Below are 20,724 nucleotides of genomic sequence, written 5' to 3' on the forward strand. Positions count from 1 at the left end.
TTATATAAAACGTAGGTATTATATATATCTGTTATACTGTTACTTCAAATTTTTAACTTATTTTATTTATTTTCGCCCTCTTTTATAAATTTATTGACTTTCCTCTAGTCTATTGTACGCAGTGCTATATTTGTCTGCCGTTCTTCATCAATTCTCATCTACTCAAAGGTTAACTGGAAGAAATCCCTTAAAGGGATAAGTTCGCCTTTGTACTGCCTATTTCTGTGCCATATTTGTGTTCTATGTCTTTGTACAATAAAGAGTTTATACATACATACATACATACATACAACCGAGGAGATTAAGAACTCCTATTGGAATTTTAAGTTGGTTAAAAATAAATAAACAAACTACAGGTAACTCATAAAACTTTCTGAAACATCACCGATGTGACAAAGCTTTGAGAGGTTTCAAACAAATCGAAGTGCAATATATCGTCCACTGAAATGCAGAATAACTATATTGTACGTGTCCTCGCCAGTATCACATCTCACATGTTTCTGCTTGACCGATTCATTACCATAATGTATGGTAATGCAGCGTCAACCTTCAGCTTTATTATCGTAGCTTTTTGCAAGTTCGGCTCCCCTAAGTAAACATCACGGTCCACTGAGGCGAGGGCCATGTTTTATATCTACTCTATTCTATTAGAGACTTGTGTGTGACTAGGGAATGCAATCTCGATCTCGTAATTTCGAGATCTCGCCAAGTTTTCGAGATTCAATCTGGTTGACACGAAAACTCGACTTTTGCACTCTCGGTCGAGATCTCAATTAATATATTCGAGATCTTATTTCGATTACTTTGTTTTGAGTAATATTTTTGACCTTAGATTCATGTTGTTCAAGCAGTACTATACCTATAATATTGTGTGCAGCCGGCTTTAGCTGGCGCGCTCTGTGCCGAAGAATCAGGGAACTTAGCGTAACAATTATTATTTTTATATGATTATTGCTCGCTTATTTTTTGTAAGTTGCTCAGTGCTTGTCAAAAATATGAAATGAGCATGGTAGTCCCTCTGCTTCTTCGCTTTATTATTGTTACGTGGTTTGTGTGAGTGAAGTTAACCAGTGTGGTTTAATGACACATGCAAATTGTTTTGTTTGAATAAAAGTTTTTTTATTATTATTGTTGATTTAATTAATTGTTTTTATTTTTAAAATATAACATGACATACATACTTTAAATAAATACAATATACGGAATTCTTAGAATTTTTTTAATCAAAATAACACATTTTTAATTACTTTGTCAAATCTCGATCTCGTCGAGATTAATCTCGATCTCGAAAGTCTAAAGGTCAAGATCTCGAAACACCCATTCTTGACTCAGATTTTTTTACAGGGATCTCGAATCGCTAATCTTGGTGCAAGATTGCATTTACTATGTGTGATACACTAGCATTAATTACGTTTGCTTTTGGCTTTGTCTGTTCAAGAGTTTGTTTCGGTGTTGTAAGTGTCTTTGAAAGATGCACAAGTGCAAATGGAAAGAAAATATTTTTCAGGTAGTGACTCTGACCGATTCAAATAAAGGCAACACTCATATTTATTACAAAATAATGGATATAATATTTACTGGAATGACATTAAATTGCTTATAAAATGAACGAGAATGTTCAGTTGTAAACATAACCTATATGAAAAATGAAAATGAACAAATGTTTATTTGTTAACAATAGAACCCTCTACAGTTTTAAAGGTTGGAGTCTTCTAGTAAGTATAAAATACCTGTGACAGAAGACCCCGTTCTTCCATAACATCACGTGTAGAACTTAATTAACAAATATAAAACAACTAGCTGTTGTCCGCGACTTCGTACGCGTGGATTTGTATGTTGGTGATTATATATTCTACATGAGCATAATATAGAACATTATGCAGCAAAAGATATCAGTTAATAATTATACAACGCATGAAATTTGTCTTTCACAAACTACTAAGTTTCAAGACCCTAACTGAAAAAAAATTGTTCCCGATATAATCCCTCTCAACCCTCCTAGAAGATTTGCAAGTCCACTATTTAAAAAAAAATCGCTCCCGAAACTATTAATACAAACTTTTCAAAAACGGTGTAAGTAATCAATTTTCGTCTATTTTAATATAATGCCCTTTTTACCAAGTTTCAAGTTCCTAGCTTAAAAGAAAATTTGTACCAAATATAAACTTACATCCCCCTTTTAATTGAATTTTTAAGAACGTTGAAATATTTTTTTTGGAATCTAATACAATGCATTTCTAAGAAGTTTCGAAGCATTTGTAATAGATTCACTTTGAACCCCTTTTTAACCCTTTTAGGGGATGAATATTTAAAAACGCTTAAATTACTTTTCTTGTATTTATACGAAGATTCAATTGCCGCACTCAAAAAAATATTTGATCTCCATACAAACTTTCAACCCCAATTTTACCACCTTGGGGGATGAATTTTCAATAATGCTGAAATAAGTTTTTTTCTCTTTTAATTATATATATTTCTATGAAGTTTCAAATACCTAGCTTAAAATAAAATTAGGACCACGATATAATTTCAACCCCTTTTTAACCACTTTAGGGGATGAATTTTTAAACACGCTGAAATCACTTTTCTTGTATTCTAATAACATGCCTTTATGCAAAGATTCAAGTCGCGCACTTAAAAAAATGTTTGACCTTCATACAAATTTTCTACCCCTTTTTCACCACCTTAGATTGGGGTTGTAAGGTAAGGAATTATGTAATTTTAAAACTGATTGCAAGACAAAAAGCTTTGTAATTGAAAGTAGTTCGGAAATTTTGTAAAGCTCTTTAGTAGCGTATCTATAATGTTTAAAATACATGACCTTAATTAAGCTTCTCTGTCCTCTCTCTACTTCGAGAAATTTGGTTTTTGCCGCCTCTCCCCAAACAGCAATACAGTAGCACATTACAGATTGGGTTAGAGCAGTATAAAGTTGGTTAAGTAAAGGCCTTGAAGCTACATGTCTTCCACATGTACAAAAATCCAGTTCAGTTTCCTAATTCTATTATTTACATATTCAATATGCGAGTACCATGAAAGGCGTTGGTTAATTATAATGCCAAGGTATTTAGTAGAGTTAGAGTAGACTATATTTCATTTACAAGTATGTAGGACATGTCTTGGAGTTACCTTTACGGCTTGGCTTATATTTATTTAGTTTTTAAGTAGGCCAATCTGATTAGGCAACACATTTATCACCAAAAATTATTTTACATCATCTCTTCTAGAGGCGGTAATACTAGCATAAGAAAAATACAGTCTGATTATCTCTGTCTATGCTTTAGTGACAAGTTACCTGTATGTATACAGCGATGAAAGCAACACTTGAATTTTTACTAAACTTTTATCAGCTTTTCAAACCGAGCACTGTAGCATGGCAGTTTTACCGCAGAACGCTAAGTCATGTGTGAAGGCTAGATCAAGCAAGCGTTGAAAATTACTGAGTCATCTCTTATGTTATCTGGGTATCCTATACTAATATTTAAGTATAGAAAGGTCATCTTCATATTTGTCTCTTCCCTCGCAAATTTATTTACTATACATCGGGTGCGTCCTCTTTCTTCCTTTTTCTTATCCCTCCCACTATACAACTCTCCATCGTACTCGATTTAAAATTATTTTGTAATTTTATTAAACATAAATAAGGGGGCTATAGTCGTCGGAGTAATGTATGTGAAGCTATGGGTATCAGTTAAACGGTACGTCCTCGTTTTATGTCAGCTGTCAAAAATAAATTCTTACGTTTCCAACTTCGACTACCCTCTTATGATTCATAAACCATAAAAAACTTTTGTTAATCTTTTTCTCTTTCTAACAAACAAAACGTCAATAACAAACAAAAATGTCAAATAACAAACAAAATGTTGAATATGATGATGAATATGAAGGTTAAATAATGTATTAATTACCCTAACCTAATATACCTATATTTACATAACCTTTTGACTAAGTATTTTCTATTTTTAATAATAATAAATAAATAATAATATATCATGGGACATCTAACACAAATCAACCTATACAGTATTTTTGAATTTCAAATTGGTAAAATATTCTTCCTATGAGAAATATTTGCCTGGAGTGGACAAAATTATCATAATCTGTGATGTGTCATTATGCTTGCCCAATGTACGTGCTGCCCCATATATCTTCTAACATTTACATGAGAGAGGAGTTGATAATATAAATATCATGTTTTATTCAGGGTCCACGTACCTACACTATGTAACTAGTAGGACGTCAAAATTATCTTTTTGTCAAGAAAAATAAAACTAGTGAATCTTGTTAGGTGTATATTGTAGTCATTAATAGTATATATATTTAAAAACAGGAATGAAACGAATTGCAAAACCCCTCAACTCGAACGTCAAAAGTATAACTTTTGTATTTGTAAGCAATTTATATAAACATCAAATAATAATCAACATATCGAGACAATGTATTTTCCTCTGAAATATATTTCGTTACTATTCTAGTAAAGTGCTCTACTTTTTCAAAGTATAAAAATAAGCACTTCGCATGTTAGTCTCACAAAGAGAATGAGAAGAGTTGTTCCCAGCAGTTATAAAAACGTGTAATATAAACCTAAGAAAAGTAATTAAACTTCCATCCTGTTATTACATTCTTAATTGTGCCATAAAACATAACCCTGTTGCAAACATCATCGTCTGTGGCGTAAAGTAAATACTTCCCTGGATAAATTGCTTTAGAAACTGAATACGACATGTCTTGTGTACAATGTATCGCGAATCCTTGAGAGAATGAAGCTCAACGTTGAGTTTAGTCTCGAAATTAATACCTGCATTATTACACCCGCATTATTATAGAGACCTGTGCCGATGTCGTGATCATTTTGAGTTACATGAAGAGACATTTAATAGTTAAGTGGGTAACTTCGAGTAATACTTTCATTAATCTGAAAAGCATGAGATTGTTGAATAAGACTATTGATTGGTTTATGTATGATATAATAATCTTACGACCCTGCCTGATGAAATAATGAATTTACGTTAGATGAAAATTGTTGCACCATTGAAATAAAAAAAAATTACTTCCATTCAAACGTGAAATATGTTTAATTTAAAGTGATTGTTTGAAGTATTCTGTGAATTTCTATTTGTGCAAAGTAGTTTTGTACAAAATTATGAAATCCAATACTGCTCGTAGGTAACGCAAAAAAATCTAGAGCGAATGTTTATTTTACATTTTATCTATGGGATACTTAAATATCAGATCATTCTTTTAACAATTCATGGTATTTAAGAAAAAACTTAGCGGAGTATTCATCATTAGGTACATGTCACAGTAAACTACCTACTTAAAAAGGGGGTGTAATACCAGGATATAAGAATGGAACAAAAAATTCGGCGCGCCGCGCGAAACTTGCGACGGAATTTAATGTAGATAAAAAAAATTGAAGACATTTTTTAAGTATATGTGAAGTAAATAAGTTTATGTGAAGGTTATTGTTATCATGTTATCACTTACATTTTCAAATATAAATGGATAACGCTGATCTGAATTACTTACCATAACTGTGTTGTCCTAAGGGGCGTCTACTTACTATTATTGTCTAAGATTTCTTGCAATTTTTCGAAAAGTAATGTTATATTTGCTGAGACTTCTCTCTCCCATAGGCGAAATTTATTAAATAATAGACACAGGGTTGTGGCCGTTATGCACTTATAGTTATTTGTCATAATGTATTAATTTCCATTTACTAGTAAATAGATTTTTCAGGATGTCCTAAATATAGGAAGTGGCTTTAGATAATTTTCGGACGCCTTAAAAGTTACAATTATTGTATAATTTACATTTGCTTCCATTTAATTCAAAACTGTATTAATTAATTGTATTATTTAATAGCTGTAAGTTTGCATGCACTTTGTATGTAATTTTTCAAGCCGCTACCTATTCCTTGGTTACTCTACGCATGTAGCTAACGTTCACGACACGGGCATAGCCTAGTGTGGGAGTCGTCGATAATCTTTATACTGTATAATAATAATACTGGTAAAAAAACGTTTTTTTAATGTGTATAACTTAAGTTAAAACATAAGTACTTGTTTTGGCAACACAATGGAATCAACTTAATTAAGACTACTTAAATGTCTTCACTATAGCTGGTCAAGCAAATCCTGTCAGGAGAAAAAGGCGGGAAATTCAAATTTTCTATGGGACGATATCCCTTCGCTCCTACTTTTTTAAATTTGCCGCCTTTTTATACTGACAAGATTTGCTTGACCAGCTATATATACATTTTTCTTTGCAATTCACCCTATTGTGAATTAATAGGTAATTAAATGACAAGCTAATGAAATTGAAACTGTTGATATGAAAAGTGTTTAATAAAATTGTAAATGTATTTAATTGATATTTATTCAACCACACTTTATCTTTTATACAAGCATATAAATATTATTTTCCTGCCGAAATGTTCATTTTTGTTTACATTTAATGGCATTCTAATTAAAAACGAATTGTACATTGGAATTAAAAGCTTGAGCGCCCTAAAAAAAGGTCTTTGACAAACGTTTGTACTAATTGATTAAATTTAGCCACAGGTACCTTTCCTTTGGAACGAACTTTATTATTTATTTATTTTAAATTTTAATTCAGGCAACAAGGCCCATATTAGAATAGAAATAATTTATTCGTTAGCACACACAAATACAAAATTATACAAAACAGAGAAACATAAAAAAGAAAAAGTGCCACGAAATGGTCTCACCTCAGCATGTTGCTGGCGACTTCCAGCGCTGATCTTCCGGTGATATTACATACTTATACCTTACAGAGTAACACACATACATAACATGCCTCTGTTGAATCGTCTGCTCTTGTGTCGGATTCGGCAGTTTGCCCCGGAACTTCCGAAAAACCACACTCTCCGGCCAGAAGTCGGTGCACTCGATGGTCCCCTGCAGCGGTCGCGGCACGCAAAGAGTTGAAGTGCACGTAGTGGCGCGATCGAAGCTGGAACACCCTCAGCGTGTAACCGGTCTTCTGATGTACATACCACCAGCACCACCACTTCAGCAGCCGTGGCGGTGTAAAGCAGGCGCGACACATACAGCGCCTTACTCGGTGTAGCAATCCGCAAGTCAGAATTAGCCGCTGAGCTGAGTCTTACGAGTCTACCGAGTGAGTTTACTGGATCTTATTATTACTGTGTTTTGATTTTTCAAGCATTCTTAAAGAAATTGATTTATATTTAAATTTCGTGTGATGTTTCCACATATAGGATATGACAATAAACTCGAAAAAAACATATTTTTTTTTATTATGCCTGTAATTTAATTGTTATCAAAACTGCTGAACTGTTACTTTAAACTTGTACGGGCTAAATTTAATACGTCCGCAAACTTTGTTGTCTAACTATGTACATTGTTAAATTATTCTATGGAGCTCCTAATTTAATGTTCAATTAACAAAGTATTTAAGTAAATATCCTCCTCAAACAATTGTACCCCAACCTTACCCTGACCTTAAACAAAACAATAACGCATTTGAACTGTCCGTCACAGATACATAATTATACCTACAATACGCCGGTGAATAGGGGAAATGGTCTAATCCTGGAACAATAGTTCCCGAAACTTACCCGAGTGGGAATTTCATTGTGCCAGGCACGTCGCTAATCTGCTCTGTGACACTTTACATATTAAGCTCGAATTTAACTTGGAAAGTTTCAGTTTGTCAGCGTCATTACAGTTTCTTACTATGTTGCTAAGACCCGTCTTCACATTTGTTTTGCACAAAACAAGACGCATTTAAATGAAACTATTACATATTTATGTACGATCGCCTACAAAGTAGGTACATACTCGAGATATCGTCACTACTTTGAAAAAACCTCGTATTTCACAGTGCTACTCAAAGTTGAAAGGCAGTAACTATGTATGAATCCCATATATAGTTACCACATTTTGCTTTTGATTAACAGAACTAGATACGAGTTTCAAAGTAGTTACGATATGTATTTGATAGAAACTAGGTATCGGCCCAATTCAAACAATGCTTCTAAGAAATCACTGCGGTACGATACCGATCCGTCAGTGTCAAAAGTGACGTTTTTGATTTAAAAGAATGACCCTTTTGACACTAACGGATCGTAATCGTAGCGCAGTGATCTCTTAGAAGCATTGTTCGAATACGGCCGTATGCATCAGTTTTGAAAGATCTATACAAGTGTCCAAAAACACGACGTTCTGGGGCTCTGCTATAAATCTGCTATAAATCTTTAATTTGAATATCGTAATTTAAAAAACAATAGTATAAATGTGTAAACCGAGCACTTTCATTTGATACCAACCTCTCACAAATAGCTTTTTGGCCTTCTATTACGCTCTTCTAGCTCCATAACCCCTTGATCGAGCCTGCTCATAATTTAATGACTAAATATAATGCCTTCATCTATACGTTTACCCAATTTCATTTACTTAAATTAGAACAAATTTACTTAAGTTATTGTTATATTTTTTTAACCTGATAGGTAGGTTAAAAAATATTACAAAGGCTGGATTTTAACAAGCATTTTTAGCAGAGCTCTCGCCGCTGACGCCATATAACCCCAAGGCCCTATTAAAATATTTGATTTGAAACTTGATATCATCATTTATTATTAATCCTTTTTAATAGGCGAGTAACTTGATGTTAAAAAGAAGTTATACCTATGATAATACACTAAAGAGATATGAAAACGGTTTATTTGAAAGTGCTTTCAAATACAAATAAAGTCTGAAACAAAGTTAATTAATTTCACGCTAATATATTTATTTTTGTACGCAAACATGAAATAATCAAGATTAAGTCGTACTTATGTGTTATCAAGAAGTATTTTAAGCTCGTACTAGGACTCATATGTTAGGTACATGTAATAAAATGATTAGGCACCTTTTTGCCAGTTACGTAAAAACAAGCACGTATCTAATTGAAAAACATTCTAAACGAAGCAAATCAAAAGCGAGCCATGACAAGACAATAGAAAAGCCAAAGTTAGAGCAAAATTGAATTAAACACGTATTAATTCACTATTCCGCAGAACTCGCTGATTCCGCACGAACTTCCTGAATTTCCTACAAAGCGGGAAAAATAATTAAATTAACTGAGAACTTCATGAAACTCGGTACGCGGGTATATACTAGTAACTTTCGGGAATTGGCAGGCTTTAACAAGACTGTAAAATTATAACATAGGCTATGAGGCCATTTCAAACTTACATTGTATCATGAAAATGGTATTCTGGGGTAAGTAAGTGCAAAAAGTACCTATGCATTCTTAGGGTTCCGTACTCAAAGGGTAAAAACGGAACCCTATTACTAAGACTCCTCTGTCCGTCTGTCTGTCACCAGGCTGTATCTCCTAAACCGTGATAGCTAGACAGTTGAAATTTTCACAGATGTATTTCTTTTGCCGCTACAACCACAAATACTAAAAAGTACGAAACCCTCGGTGGCCGAGTCAAACTCGCACTTGTCCGGTTTTTTTCTCAGGCACCGCCGCTTGGCACGATCGTTCCTTAGGTCAAAAAAAGCTGATTTGGCCCGGTAGCCACAAGATCGTAACGTGCAAACCCAGGTCCAATCTGTGCTAAATTTCAGTCTGCTCTTAGCCACTAGGGCAAGTTGTATATCATTTTCGTATAATTTATAATTAATCGTTTTACATACTTCTCCAATGTCTCCATACATTTCTGCACTTACTTACCCCAGTAACTAAATGATGTCAGTCGTGCGTCCATTTCGATCATAATTATTGTCCATACATGCGAACGAGACACGCGGGGGCGACTGACATCATTAAGATATCATTTTGATGTCACAGTGTAATTTTGAATTGGCCTCTTTGTGGATAACTGTAATTACTCCAATATCCTATAAAAGCCTCTCGCTGCTATTGAAATATTTTTGTCATAAGCAGAGGTCGGCAGGGGTGAGCTATTTACCTTATACTTTTTTGGTTATAAGGTATACATTTTCTATTAAGCTTTTAGGGAAGTCGGCTATATTGTACCACGTCTTCTATATCGTCTCACGTTAAATCGTACCACGTCTAGAATTCCCATTAAACGACGTACCTAGTATATTTAAGTACACGTGAGGCACTAAACAATGATCGAATAATATCCAATAATCTGACCAGAAATGGCATTGGGCTAAAAGCGAGCGTCAGAGAAATATATGAAAAAAACCGGCCAAATGCGAGTCGGACTCGCGTTCCAAGGGTTCCGTACATTAAACAATTTAAACAATGTATTTTTTATGTGAAACGTGAGTTACGTAAGTGAAATGTCTTTAAAAACCCGTAGGGGTCGGATCAAAAACTAAGTAATAAGTCCGACTCACGCTTGACTGCACATTTCTTATAGGTTTTTCTGTAATCTATAGGTAAAGATCTATTTTGTGTATTTCTCTCAAAATTTTAGACCCAGTATTTTCGGAGATAAAGGGGGGAATGGTAAAAGATGGAATGGTAATTTTTTGCCTATTTTCTTGAATAACTTCTAAATTGTTTATCCTAAAATTATAAAAAAATGTATCTGTGATTTTTACAATGAGCTCTTTCATGTGATATATAACATGATATCGTTTGAAAAACTTTATTTTTTAATTTTCTCATTTACCCCCCAAATTCCTCCATGTTTAAAATTCATTTGTTTACGTTACATGTCCGTCTTGACCATAAATAAAATGCCTCTTTTTATTGCAGGATCTCTATGTTGCCAATTTTAAAAACTTGCAGTAGGTACCTTATACATATACTTATTTGGTTAAACCAAATTTTCAGTAAATAAGAACAAAAAAAAAACTATACTCGTTTTTTCATTTGGGTGCTAACACTAGTGTAAGACAAAGATAGTATGATTATCTCTGTCTTTGTTTGAAATGAGACAGTCTTTTGACAAACTAAATGTACGTACGGTGCATGGTAATGTTATAGTAAAAAAACCGGTCAAGTGCGAGTCGGACTCGCGCACGAAGGGTTCCGTACCATTACGCAAAAAGCGGCAGGAAAATCACGTTTATTGTATGGGAGCCCCACTTAAATATTTATTATATTCTGTTTTTAGTATTTGTTATTATAGCGGCAACAGACATACATCATCTGTGAAAAATTCAACAGTCTAGCTTTCACGCTACATGAGATACAGCCTGGTGACAGACGGACAGACAGACAGACAGACAGCGGAGTCTTAGTAATAGGGACCCGCTTTTACCCTTTGGGTACCCTAAAAACCCTAAAAACTTAGGCAACTATTATTATTTATTGCAAACTTTGTTACAAGGATTGTAAATTCTAAAGAACATTACTACCTCATACATACCTCGCTTAAAAAATCCTAAAAATATCAGAAAAAAACATTTTGGTAACCAGTTTTTTATAAATAAGTCCGACGTAGGTTACGCTGCATATTACATTGTATAGATTAAGTACTCGTAGATTACCAATGGAAAAAAAAAGCCTGTGAAAAAAGTAAAAATATGAGAATCACTTACCGTATATCATAGAGATGAATAGAAGCAGAGCATTTAGTAAGAATGAAAGCCTTTTTATCCTTTTCAGAGTTCCAGCCATTTTAAATGTTTTCACTTTTCTAATAAAATTTCATTATTACACTTGGCATTGTCACTTAATTAGTTTACACCGAATTTCACTACCCTTAAAACGACGTCTTATTTTTAAGCATCTACTAGAAAGGAATTAATGACTAAGCTGAGCCCGGCGTCATGTCACAACTCATAGTCACTTAAGATCAACCTTCTGCCACTAAATCTGTCAACATTTTTACTAGTTCGTAATTAACCCGTTGACTAATAACAGAATGACACTTATCAGCCTTTAAAACGAATGTCACGTCATATATTCTACCCCATTAAGTTACTGAGCTATTTTTATTTTATCTTAAAATAAGGGATTGCTTGAAATAAATCGTTCCAAACAGTCTGCTTCAACAGGAGCGTGGCGTGGATTATTTTGTTAGGCATAATGCTGGTACTACTAATACACCCGAAATCTCCGTCGTACTTCAAGATAAATCTACTTTTAATCCTTGCGCGGAACTTTTAAAGAAAATTCGCTTCGGCACGCTATTTCGCTAAATTTACGGCAAACCATAAATGGCAAATCACTGTTTTATACCGAGTCATATAAGTTCGAAATCACCTTGTACATCACTGGCCGCTAATAATCGGAATCGTGAATTGTATCTCGTCATTGTAGGCAGCGCGTCGCGCGCGTACTGCCCCGTCGACCCGACGAATAGCACTGACTTACATAAGGGATTTGGCTCCAGCCAGCTGAGGATCTGCGAGATAGGGATGCAAGATCATTTTCGTAGGGGTTGCAGGCTATGTGTGAAGCAAACAGAGAGGGACGGAAAAGATTTCGCATTCAGCGTATATCGGTTTAAACGTACCGCTGAAATCTTGTGTGAAGAAGCAATCAAAGTGTACATTTATCTAAGAGAGATACGTTTTCTACATAACACATTGAAGTTAATCTTATAATGAGTGTTTAAGCTACTGGTTAATTAAACTTATGTGCGTCTGATCACGAATGGGTTCTTTTATAATCGTTCCCTGGTAGAAAAGGTAAGAGACGTGAATTTCCTACGTCAGCGATTTCTTTAATTTGAAATGTGTTCAACTTTTATCGAGTGCCTACTAATACAAAAATAAAATTACGTTAATATCGTTTTGTTTAGTAGAAATATTTACTATAGCGCGTCAAATGTATAATGTACCTAAGGTATATAATCAATTTGTTAGATACTATACATTTTATCTATATACACTAAGTCTTTAAAATATTATCCAATGATCTATCATAGATTTCAATGGTTTCATTGTTAATTTATCTCATAAAAACGAGATTAAAACCAGTAATAGGTAGAAATCCTACTCTTGAAGGGATTATAGTACCTATTATGAATTAATAATTTTCATAATAAGCATTAAAATAATATCGTCTTTGATTACCGCGATAGTTACTCATAAAATAATGCTATTTAATCGGATTATATTGCGTATAATGAATTTAAAATATAACCCGATAACACCTTAGGTCGCACTGTGTTTATGAAAGGCAAAGGGAGGAGGTAAAGGGTTCGTTCGAAACGTCGTGGTGTATTTTGAATTTAAAATTTCATTATACGCGTTAATTATACTCCGATTAAGAGGCCGGTGTCGATTTTGGGGCAAAAATGTAAAATTGATAGATTTAGTCGTTGAAATTATAAACGTTTTGTTACGTAATATCTAAATAACAAGTATTGGTTTCTATTAGCACGTCTTCTCATCTTGCCTTTTAATAATGAGGTCGCGAGCGTGCGTCACCAGTAATATATGAAGAGAAGGGGCAGTTTTTAAAAATTCATCAAAAAGTTATGGTGGTAAATTATACAAATTGATGTATATGAATAGTTTCAGCAAATGTTGTAGATTGTATAGGTATAAGTATCAGTCTTACGTTGAAATTAAGTCGATTTTCAGAAAAATTGTCACTTGTTTTGAAGTAATTTCTGGAGAAAATTGAATTCGTTTAACTTTAATTTCCTCGAACTCTAAGGCATATAACAAAAATGTAATCTGATAAAGGTCAAGTACAGAATATGTATAATACAAATTTACCATTTTTAGCAGTCCAAACTTTACGAAATTTACAAATAAGAGCGACAAAATCAGTGCTTTACGCGCGTTTACCTAAACGTCCATCAGAAAAAAAAACATTACTAACTTAGTGAGTCTGTTTTCAAAAACATGATCTAAGAAAAGGCAAGATAAGAAGACGTGCTAATAGAAACCAGTACTTGTTATTTCAATTAGGTAACAAAAGGTGTGCAATTTTACCGACTTAATCTATCAATTTAACATTTTTGCGACTAAAATCGACACCGGCCTCATAGTTTTATCTCTAGAATTAAATTTATATTAGTTTCTTTTCATATTTAAAAAGAGTACACACATGATTGGTTTATTACAAAAGTAAAATTGAAACACATGTTTATACACTTTATAACATATTTATTGGAAATTGTGGATTTTTAATGAATTAAAGTCTACCCACAAATAGATTAGGTACATGTTTTGGAACTTATGCATTGCTTATTAAACATTACATTATATTTTACAATTACTTTAAAAACACAAATCAAAATATTTGAGAAAATAATTTGATTTGTTCCCAAAGTTTTATGCATTAATTGTTTATTTTAAGCTGTTTTAACCTCTTGCACGTAATTATTTTTAGCTTAAGTAGTGGTTTCTCAAAGTAAGTAGGTAATGTGAAATCCTTTAACCATAATTAGATTGCTTAAACCTGAATGGTAACTGTTAAGTATTAGAATAATGTTAAAATCGATATAATGTCATATAAAAATGATATTCTTCAGTCTTACGCCTGAATCAATATTATTTTGATGACCCTCTGTGCCCTTCTCTATAAATATTTACGTTTAATTATAGTGAACCTCAGCTAAGGTAGTTCCTAATTGATTTTATGCTAAAGCCGGGAGTAATTGAACCCCTGTTCCTGCTAGGTGTGGCTCATTTATATACATATAAGTAAATACTTCTCTCGATAATATTATATTTCATAATAATATTGATATTATTATATTTAGATGCTACTTTCAAAAATAAATATTGATTTGGCTAGGCTCTGTTTAAGAAAGGCATTGTGTTGTATGTACATAAGTATGTTATTTTTGATTACCTATTAAAGAAAGTAGACTCAAATATCATCTAAATAGGAGATAAAGTTGAATGGTTAAAAGTATGACGTGGCAAAGAACTAAGGTAGTTATTATCAGCTGTGCTGCTAATAACTACATATATACATAATATGTATGTGCGAAATGGAGAACGAATAATGATGACCGCGTTCGGCAAGGCATAAAATGTGGGCGTTTGTGAAACTACATAATTTTACAAAAAATATAAAGTTTTGTCTACTGACAATCAAGTAATGTGACCTATGTATAATGGCCGCAGATTCCACAGCTTACCCGCTACCATGGGCGTCTAGTTTTTGGATTCCAGGCGCTTCAGTTTGAAGACTGCCTTTAGGTTCCCTATTTTTTTATACCTTGATGATGAGGCTGAGAAGTACAGTCCATCTGTGTGGGCAATTAACCTACACGAGAGGTGACAAATTTTATAAGGTCAGCGTTCCATATTTTCTTATAAACGGCGCCCAACAGTAATTATTATTTAAAATTATTAAATTTAGTAGTTTTTCGCGGGTCTTCAAGTTCCCATCTGAGATCAAACCCGACCTATTAAGCTTTAATTTATTATTGTAGAATCACGGCTGAGTTAGTTTCCTTTTATATGTATTAATTGATAGTAAACAGGTGTATTTTTTTTGTATTGGAAAACCATTACATGAATAGTTCCATAAGTATAAGTAAGGTATAACCTTACCCCAGTTTCCATTTTAGTAACAATATAGACTAAGCTCTCAATACAAAATGAGCTCCAGAAAACGGTATCATACGGAATTAGTATGATAGTTATCTCTTCGAATAAAGGTCCCAGTTTTAAATATTACCCAATACACAACTTCCCGCTATTAAAAAATAGGTAGTTGCGATTGCTCGATAAAAGATTTGATTGGCTAAAATTCAATTCCATAGGAACCTCTTGCGCGGCAATGACAATATTTGGGATTGTCAATCTGCGCGCTGTACATACCTACAGTTGTCGCTCGCAGCCCAATACTAAGGTGTGCTCTCCCGGTACTGGTTTTCCGTAAAAAAACAGTACCGGAACCGGAAATTCCCGGTTCTTGCCATAAAAAATCAGAACCGAGAGGATTCCCTGCACAATGCACCCTGTTTTTGAGCTTTAGGCAGGCTTCTACAATGTGTGGCCTGTAATAGGAGCAAAAAATTAAACTGTAGGCTGTACTCCTCAAACTGACCAACATTTGTTCAGCGACTTTAAAAAATAATGAAGACTTTAGACTTCGTATTTTTCATACAAAATGAATATTATCTTCAATGTACGCCATTATCTTTGTGATTGACGTTGCCTGTCCCACCTTAAACATAACAAAATTCGCAATACATTGCGTCTTGGAAAAAACTTTAAAGTGTATTAAAAATCAAAACACAAGTTATTTTTAAAAGTCGCTGAACAAATGTTGGTCGGTATGAGGAGTACAGCCTACAGTTTAATTTTTTGCTCCTATTACAGGCCACACATTGTATAGTTACATATTATAGTTTATTGGGTGACGGATTTAAACCGGTGAAATTATAGTTTGAAAAGCCCTTTTGCCAGGAACTAACTAAATTTAATACCTCACATATACACGCCGCGCCCTCGACCAGTGAAGACGTGTCGTGTCTCCGTGAAGACGGTCCTCGTAAACTGGACCGAAACATGTCGAGCTATTCGACTTAATAATACGTGTGACCCGGTTTAAAATAATCTTATACCTCACATATAATAACGCAAATGTGAAGTATTTTGGAAACAGTTATAGGTATCGCCAATTCGCCAGCAATCAGCACGCGTTGCTCATTCGAATCAGTCGACTTTACTGTTATGTACTATGTACCGATACCAGCTGAACTCAACAATCTCAACATCGTTATGTTATCTTTATGTACGTATACCTATGGGAAACCCGCCAATTAAATTTCGCAATACAGTGTAATAACACTAGCCGCCTAGTCAAAAGACAGCGAATCACTGCGGTTTGAGCGTTTAATAAAAATTAAAATACTGGTTTTTATGCATACAATCTTACAATAAGAATCTGTCTTATACCTATTACTAATTGTAAAAAATATATACAAAATTGGTGTTAAGTATGTAGGATAGCACTTTAATTAATAATTTACGAGCCCCGATGCAAATAAGTTCGTCTAGTTCCACACAACAATTTTGTTTATTCTAATAAATTTTACACATGAAGGTAAAATGACCCAGTAATGGGAACCGTAATAGTAATGTTTAATCTAGTTTATTTTGATCGTATAACAAAATTGCATGAGACTCTTATTGTGAAAAGAATGTACTTTTCAAAAACGTTCTCCAAATCATCCTCTCCTATAGCACTGCTGCTTGCATGGACTCGAAACAAAATTGTCAGTACATTGGTAGAGCCGTGTTGCTATCCCTAGTAATAGCCCTTTTCACATCTGTTATATTCCTATATACCCGTCAAATAAAAAATAAAAAATCTTTTTTTTTTTCTTTCAGTACAAACGGTATTTCTTGTATTTGGATCTAGTTATTGGAAAATCAACTACATTAACATTAGCATTAAATGTTAGTGATTTTTAAACTTAAACATTATTTTTGTACAAACGCGAGAACCTCAAAAAATGGTCTGACTAGACGAAAACATATGCATCGGGGCTCGTATGTCTAAAGAAACTTATGAAGAAGTCAAATAATGTCTAGTAATATCAGCGGCATTTAAATAGTACATTAAGTGATTTGTGCAATAAAGGAGGTACGGGCAAAATTGTTAACGAGTCAGCATAGTCAGCATACGAGTAGAAGCACGATGCGTGGAGCGCATAATATAGACCGCCATTTTGTTTATAGTTTGAGCCACTTTGATCCACCCCATACTAGCGTCTCTCGAGCGTCGGCGTCTAGTCAACACTAGGCGGATGCTCGAAGCAACGTTGACGCAACTGCGTAGCGACGCCATTTTCCATAGCGCTGTCTAGAAGCCGACGCTCAAAAGACGCTAGTGGGGGGTGGCTCTTTGACGTAAAGGCATGAAAGCATATACCACCTACTAGATAGAGTTCATATGACAATCGAGGTCACCCACACAGCGCTCCACACACAAATACGACCAGTACTTATGCAAATTAAAAATATTAAATTTATAACAATTAAGCTGTAGGGGTGACGTACCTCGACTGTTTGTTATATAATAAAATGGTGGAGAATACAACTTAGTTGTGCTACTCGAATCATAGCATTTTACAAGTAAAATTTCACCTATGTGTGGTAACCACGTGCTCTTTGTAAACGCTTCATAGTGCAGTGTCTGTGTAGTCTGTGCATGAAAAGCAGAGATCCAGAGATTGTGTAAAAAATATTTAACCAGGTAGGTAGGTACTTTAATCGTTTCACTTTAAAACTTTAATCACAAATCAAAGAAATGAAATAATAAACTTTTTATACTACGTCAGTGGCAAACAAGCATACGGCCCGCCTGGTAAGCGGTCACAGTAGCGTCTAGAGGTAAGGAGGCACATTTAAAGAAAATTTGCATGCTTCTTTAAATAAAATGTACGCACGAAAAATTATCTACTGTTCAACTATGTTTAACACCACATTTTTGAAAATAAATGTAGGTGACATGTGATTTTTTGGTAAAATGTCTGTAATGTATCGGCGAATAATTATAACTTTTGTCCAAATGAACTAAGAACACATAAGTATGTACTTACATATCTTGAGTCCCCGGCAAGCTCGGTTCTCCATACAAACGTAGTTACGCTCTCATTTTAAAACGACTAGCTAGATTGCTCTGAAACTTTGTACTTACAATAGGATAAGGTATATTTAGGGTCTGTTATTAGTTTATGTAGCTTCAGATAGCATAGTTAAAAAAATACAGCGAATTGAGTTTTTCATACAAAATTTGTTTTTGTTCTATTTCGTGTGTTTTATATACTAGAGCTTTATAAACTAATTACAGACCTAGATATACCTCATGCCATTGTATGTGCGAAGTTTCATTACAATCCAACACCTAGTTTTAAAATGAGAACGAAACTCCGTTAGTATGGAAAGATGAAATTCGGCCGAGCGTGCCGGGACCCTTAAATATTGTCAATTATATTAATTAATACATTTACAGCAGCGGAAGTTTAAGACCAAGCCTACTAATATTGATGAAGTATATTAATAGCATTTATAGGTTAAAAGCGAGATGGAAACCAATCAGGTCCAATTTAAACAACTTCAAACGGATCTAAGAGACAGATTTCTCGTCTGAACGCAGACGGACCGGACAAAAGAAAAGTTTTTTATTGGCGGAAGTAATACGCTTAAAAGGGACTCTAAACACTGATTTCGATTTGATTTAAGGTCGTACAGAATAAACAACCGAATTCTAAATAGACGATTAACAATTATGAACTCTGTGATTGTTGAGTAGAGTCGAAATCGAATTGTCTAAGATAAGAGTATAAATAGCGGGCACAAAGGAAGGGAGACGGATTTATAATTAACTGCAATCAACACTGACGTATTGAATTTCAAGCATTTTGTACAGTTATGAACAAAAATTCTTGAATGATGAAAATTCTATAGGTACTACTTACGAAAAAAACAAAAGGGTTTTAATGTCGTTGAAAATTCAAATCATGAGACATAAAGATTGGACTTAATAAAACTAAATTACATAAACATGCCTATTTATGAAAATATGTAAAACACTACTAACACTTTAGTGAAAACGTAAAGCGCGCTCGCTTAGTTATACCATACCTACTTACTGGACGTCAAACAAAGTGACGACCATAAATTATCCCTATTGATATCCCTTCTGTACCTAAGGAATTTCTAAGAATAGATTCAGATTATTTCTATGATATCCATATCATTGTTATTGTTATTATATTTGAACCAATTCAAGGTTTATTTGTAAAAAAATATTCCTATACAATGTGAAGTCCCCAAATTGCTTTGGACTATTATAAGCCCAAAAAATGGGCTATTAATACAGACTATTACCCCACTTGTACCCACCCCTACTTTCTGTGGGATATAACGTATACACCTACTACGAGTATCTGTGGGGCGTATAACGTATATGTATTAGGCTGACGGTGGTAATTTTAATCTTAATCTTATTTTCTTATATGCCAATGCAAGCGTGAATGTGTACACACGATTAAAGTTACTTACATTATTTTTATGATATATAATTTTATTGCACTCACTACAACAGTAAAGTGTAAGCTGTTTACCGACACCACAACAAAGCGACGCTCACTAATACTCGCGCGCGCGCCTGTACTGAGTTCCGCGACAGATGTTAACATACGTTGTTTGTTTTCTTACTTTAAGAGATATATTTGTTATTTTTTCCCTCGAAGGAAAGCCTCTTCAATTTTTATTTATGTCACTAGAAATTAACTGTTGGTTCAGATTCTTAAGCGTAGATAAAATAAAATTCATTAATAGCTGGGATGTTTTTGAAATTAGGTTAGCACTATAACATGTTATAATTTGGTTGCTTTGACTAAATTATGAGGTAGGTATTTAGTAAATCATTTGTGATAAATCACGTGTTTTCGTCATTCATTTGATCTTCGACTGTTGGACTTGTTTAAAGCTGTTATTGCTTCTAAAGAACGTTACGCTTCTGAATACTCGTTTCATATCCAACATTGTGTATTTTCCGAATTCAGACTGAAATAAATTATTAAATCCGACGATACTCCTTCTGTTTGTTTCTTTAAGGATTCAGGATCGCCGCTGCTTTTAACTGGGTTCTTAGAAGCAAGAAACGAGTTTTGTGTAACTGAAAACTTTGTAATTTAGCTGTAAACGGGTCATCCACCAGTTGTAAAGAACTAAGTAACTTCTTAGTTAATAAAGGTAAAATTTTCTTTCGTTTAATAATAAAGTAGCACAATATGAATTAATAAAATATATAAATAATATAATATATGTATTATATAATATAATATATTATTTATAAATTTGACCTTTCCTACATTTCGTCTATAAGATA

The 20,724-nt window shown here is 33.8% G+C and overlaps 1 protein-coding gene and 1 long non-coding RNA gene across 2 annotated transcripts in view; both read right to left on the minus strand.

Annotated features, from left to right (window-relative positions):
- LOC134754129 (uncharacterized) overlaps positions 1 to 12,274 on the minus strand; it is an 80,801-nt gene extending 68,527 nt beyond the window's left edge. Inside the window, exon 1 of the mRNA XM_063690211.1 lies at positions 11,499 to 12,274. Coding sequence (XP_063546281.1) covers positions 11,499 to 11,577 — 79 coding nt within the window. The 5' untranslated portion in view covers positions 11,578 to 12,274. The remainder of the gene's footprint in view (positions 1 to 11,498) is intronic.
- The window catches only part of LOC134754489 (uncharacterized), a 156,705-nt gene that overhangs the window by 72,372 nt on the left and 63,609 nt on the right, over positions 1 to 20,724 (minus strand). The gene's annotated exons all lie outside the window — the stretch shown is intronic.

The sequence above is a fragment of the Cydia strobilella genome, chromosome 2 (assembly GCF_947568885.1).
Source record: "Cydia strobilella chromosome 2, ilCydStro3.1, whole genome shotgun sequence".
Taxonomy (NCBI): Eukaryota; Metazoa; Arthropoda; class Insecta; order Lepidoptera; family Tortricidae; genus Cydia; species Cydia strobilella.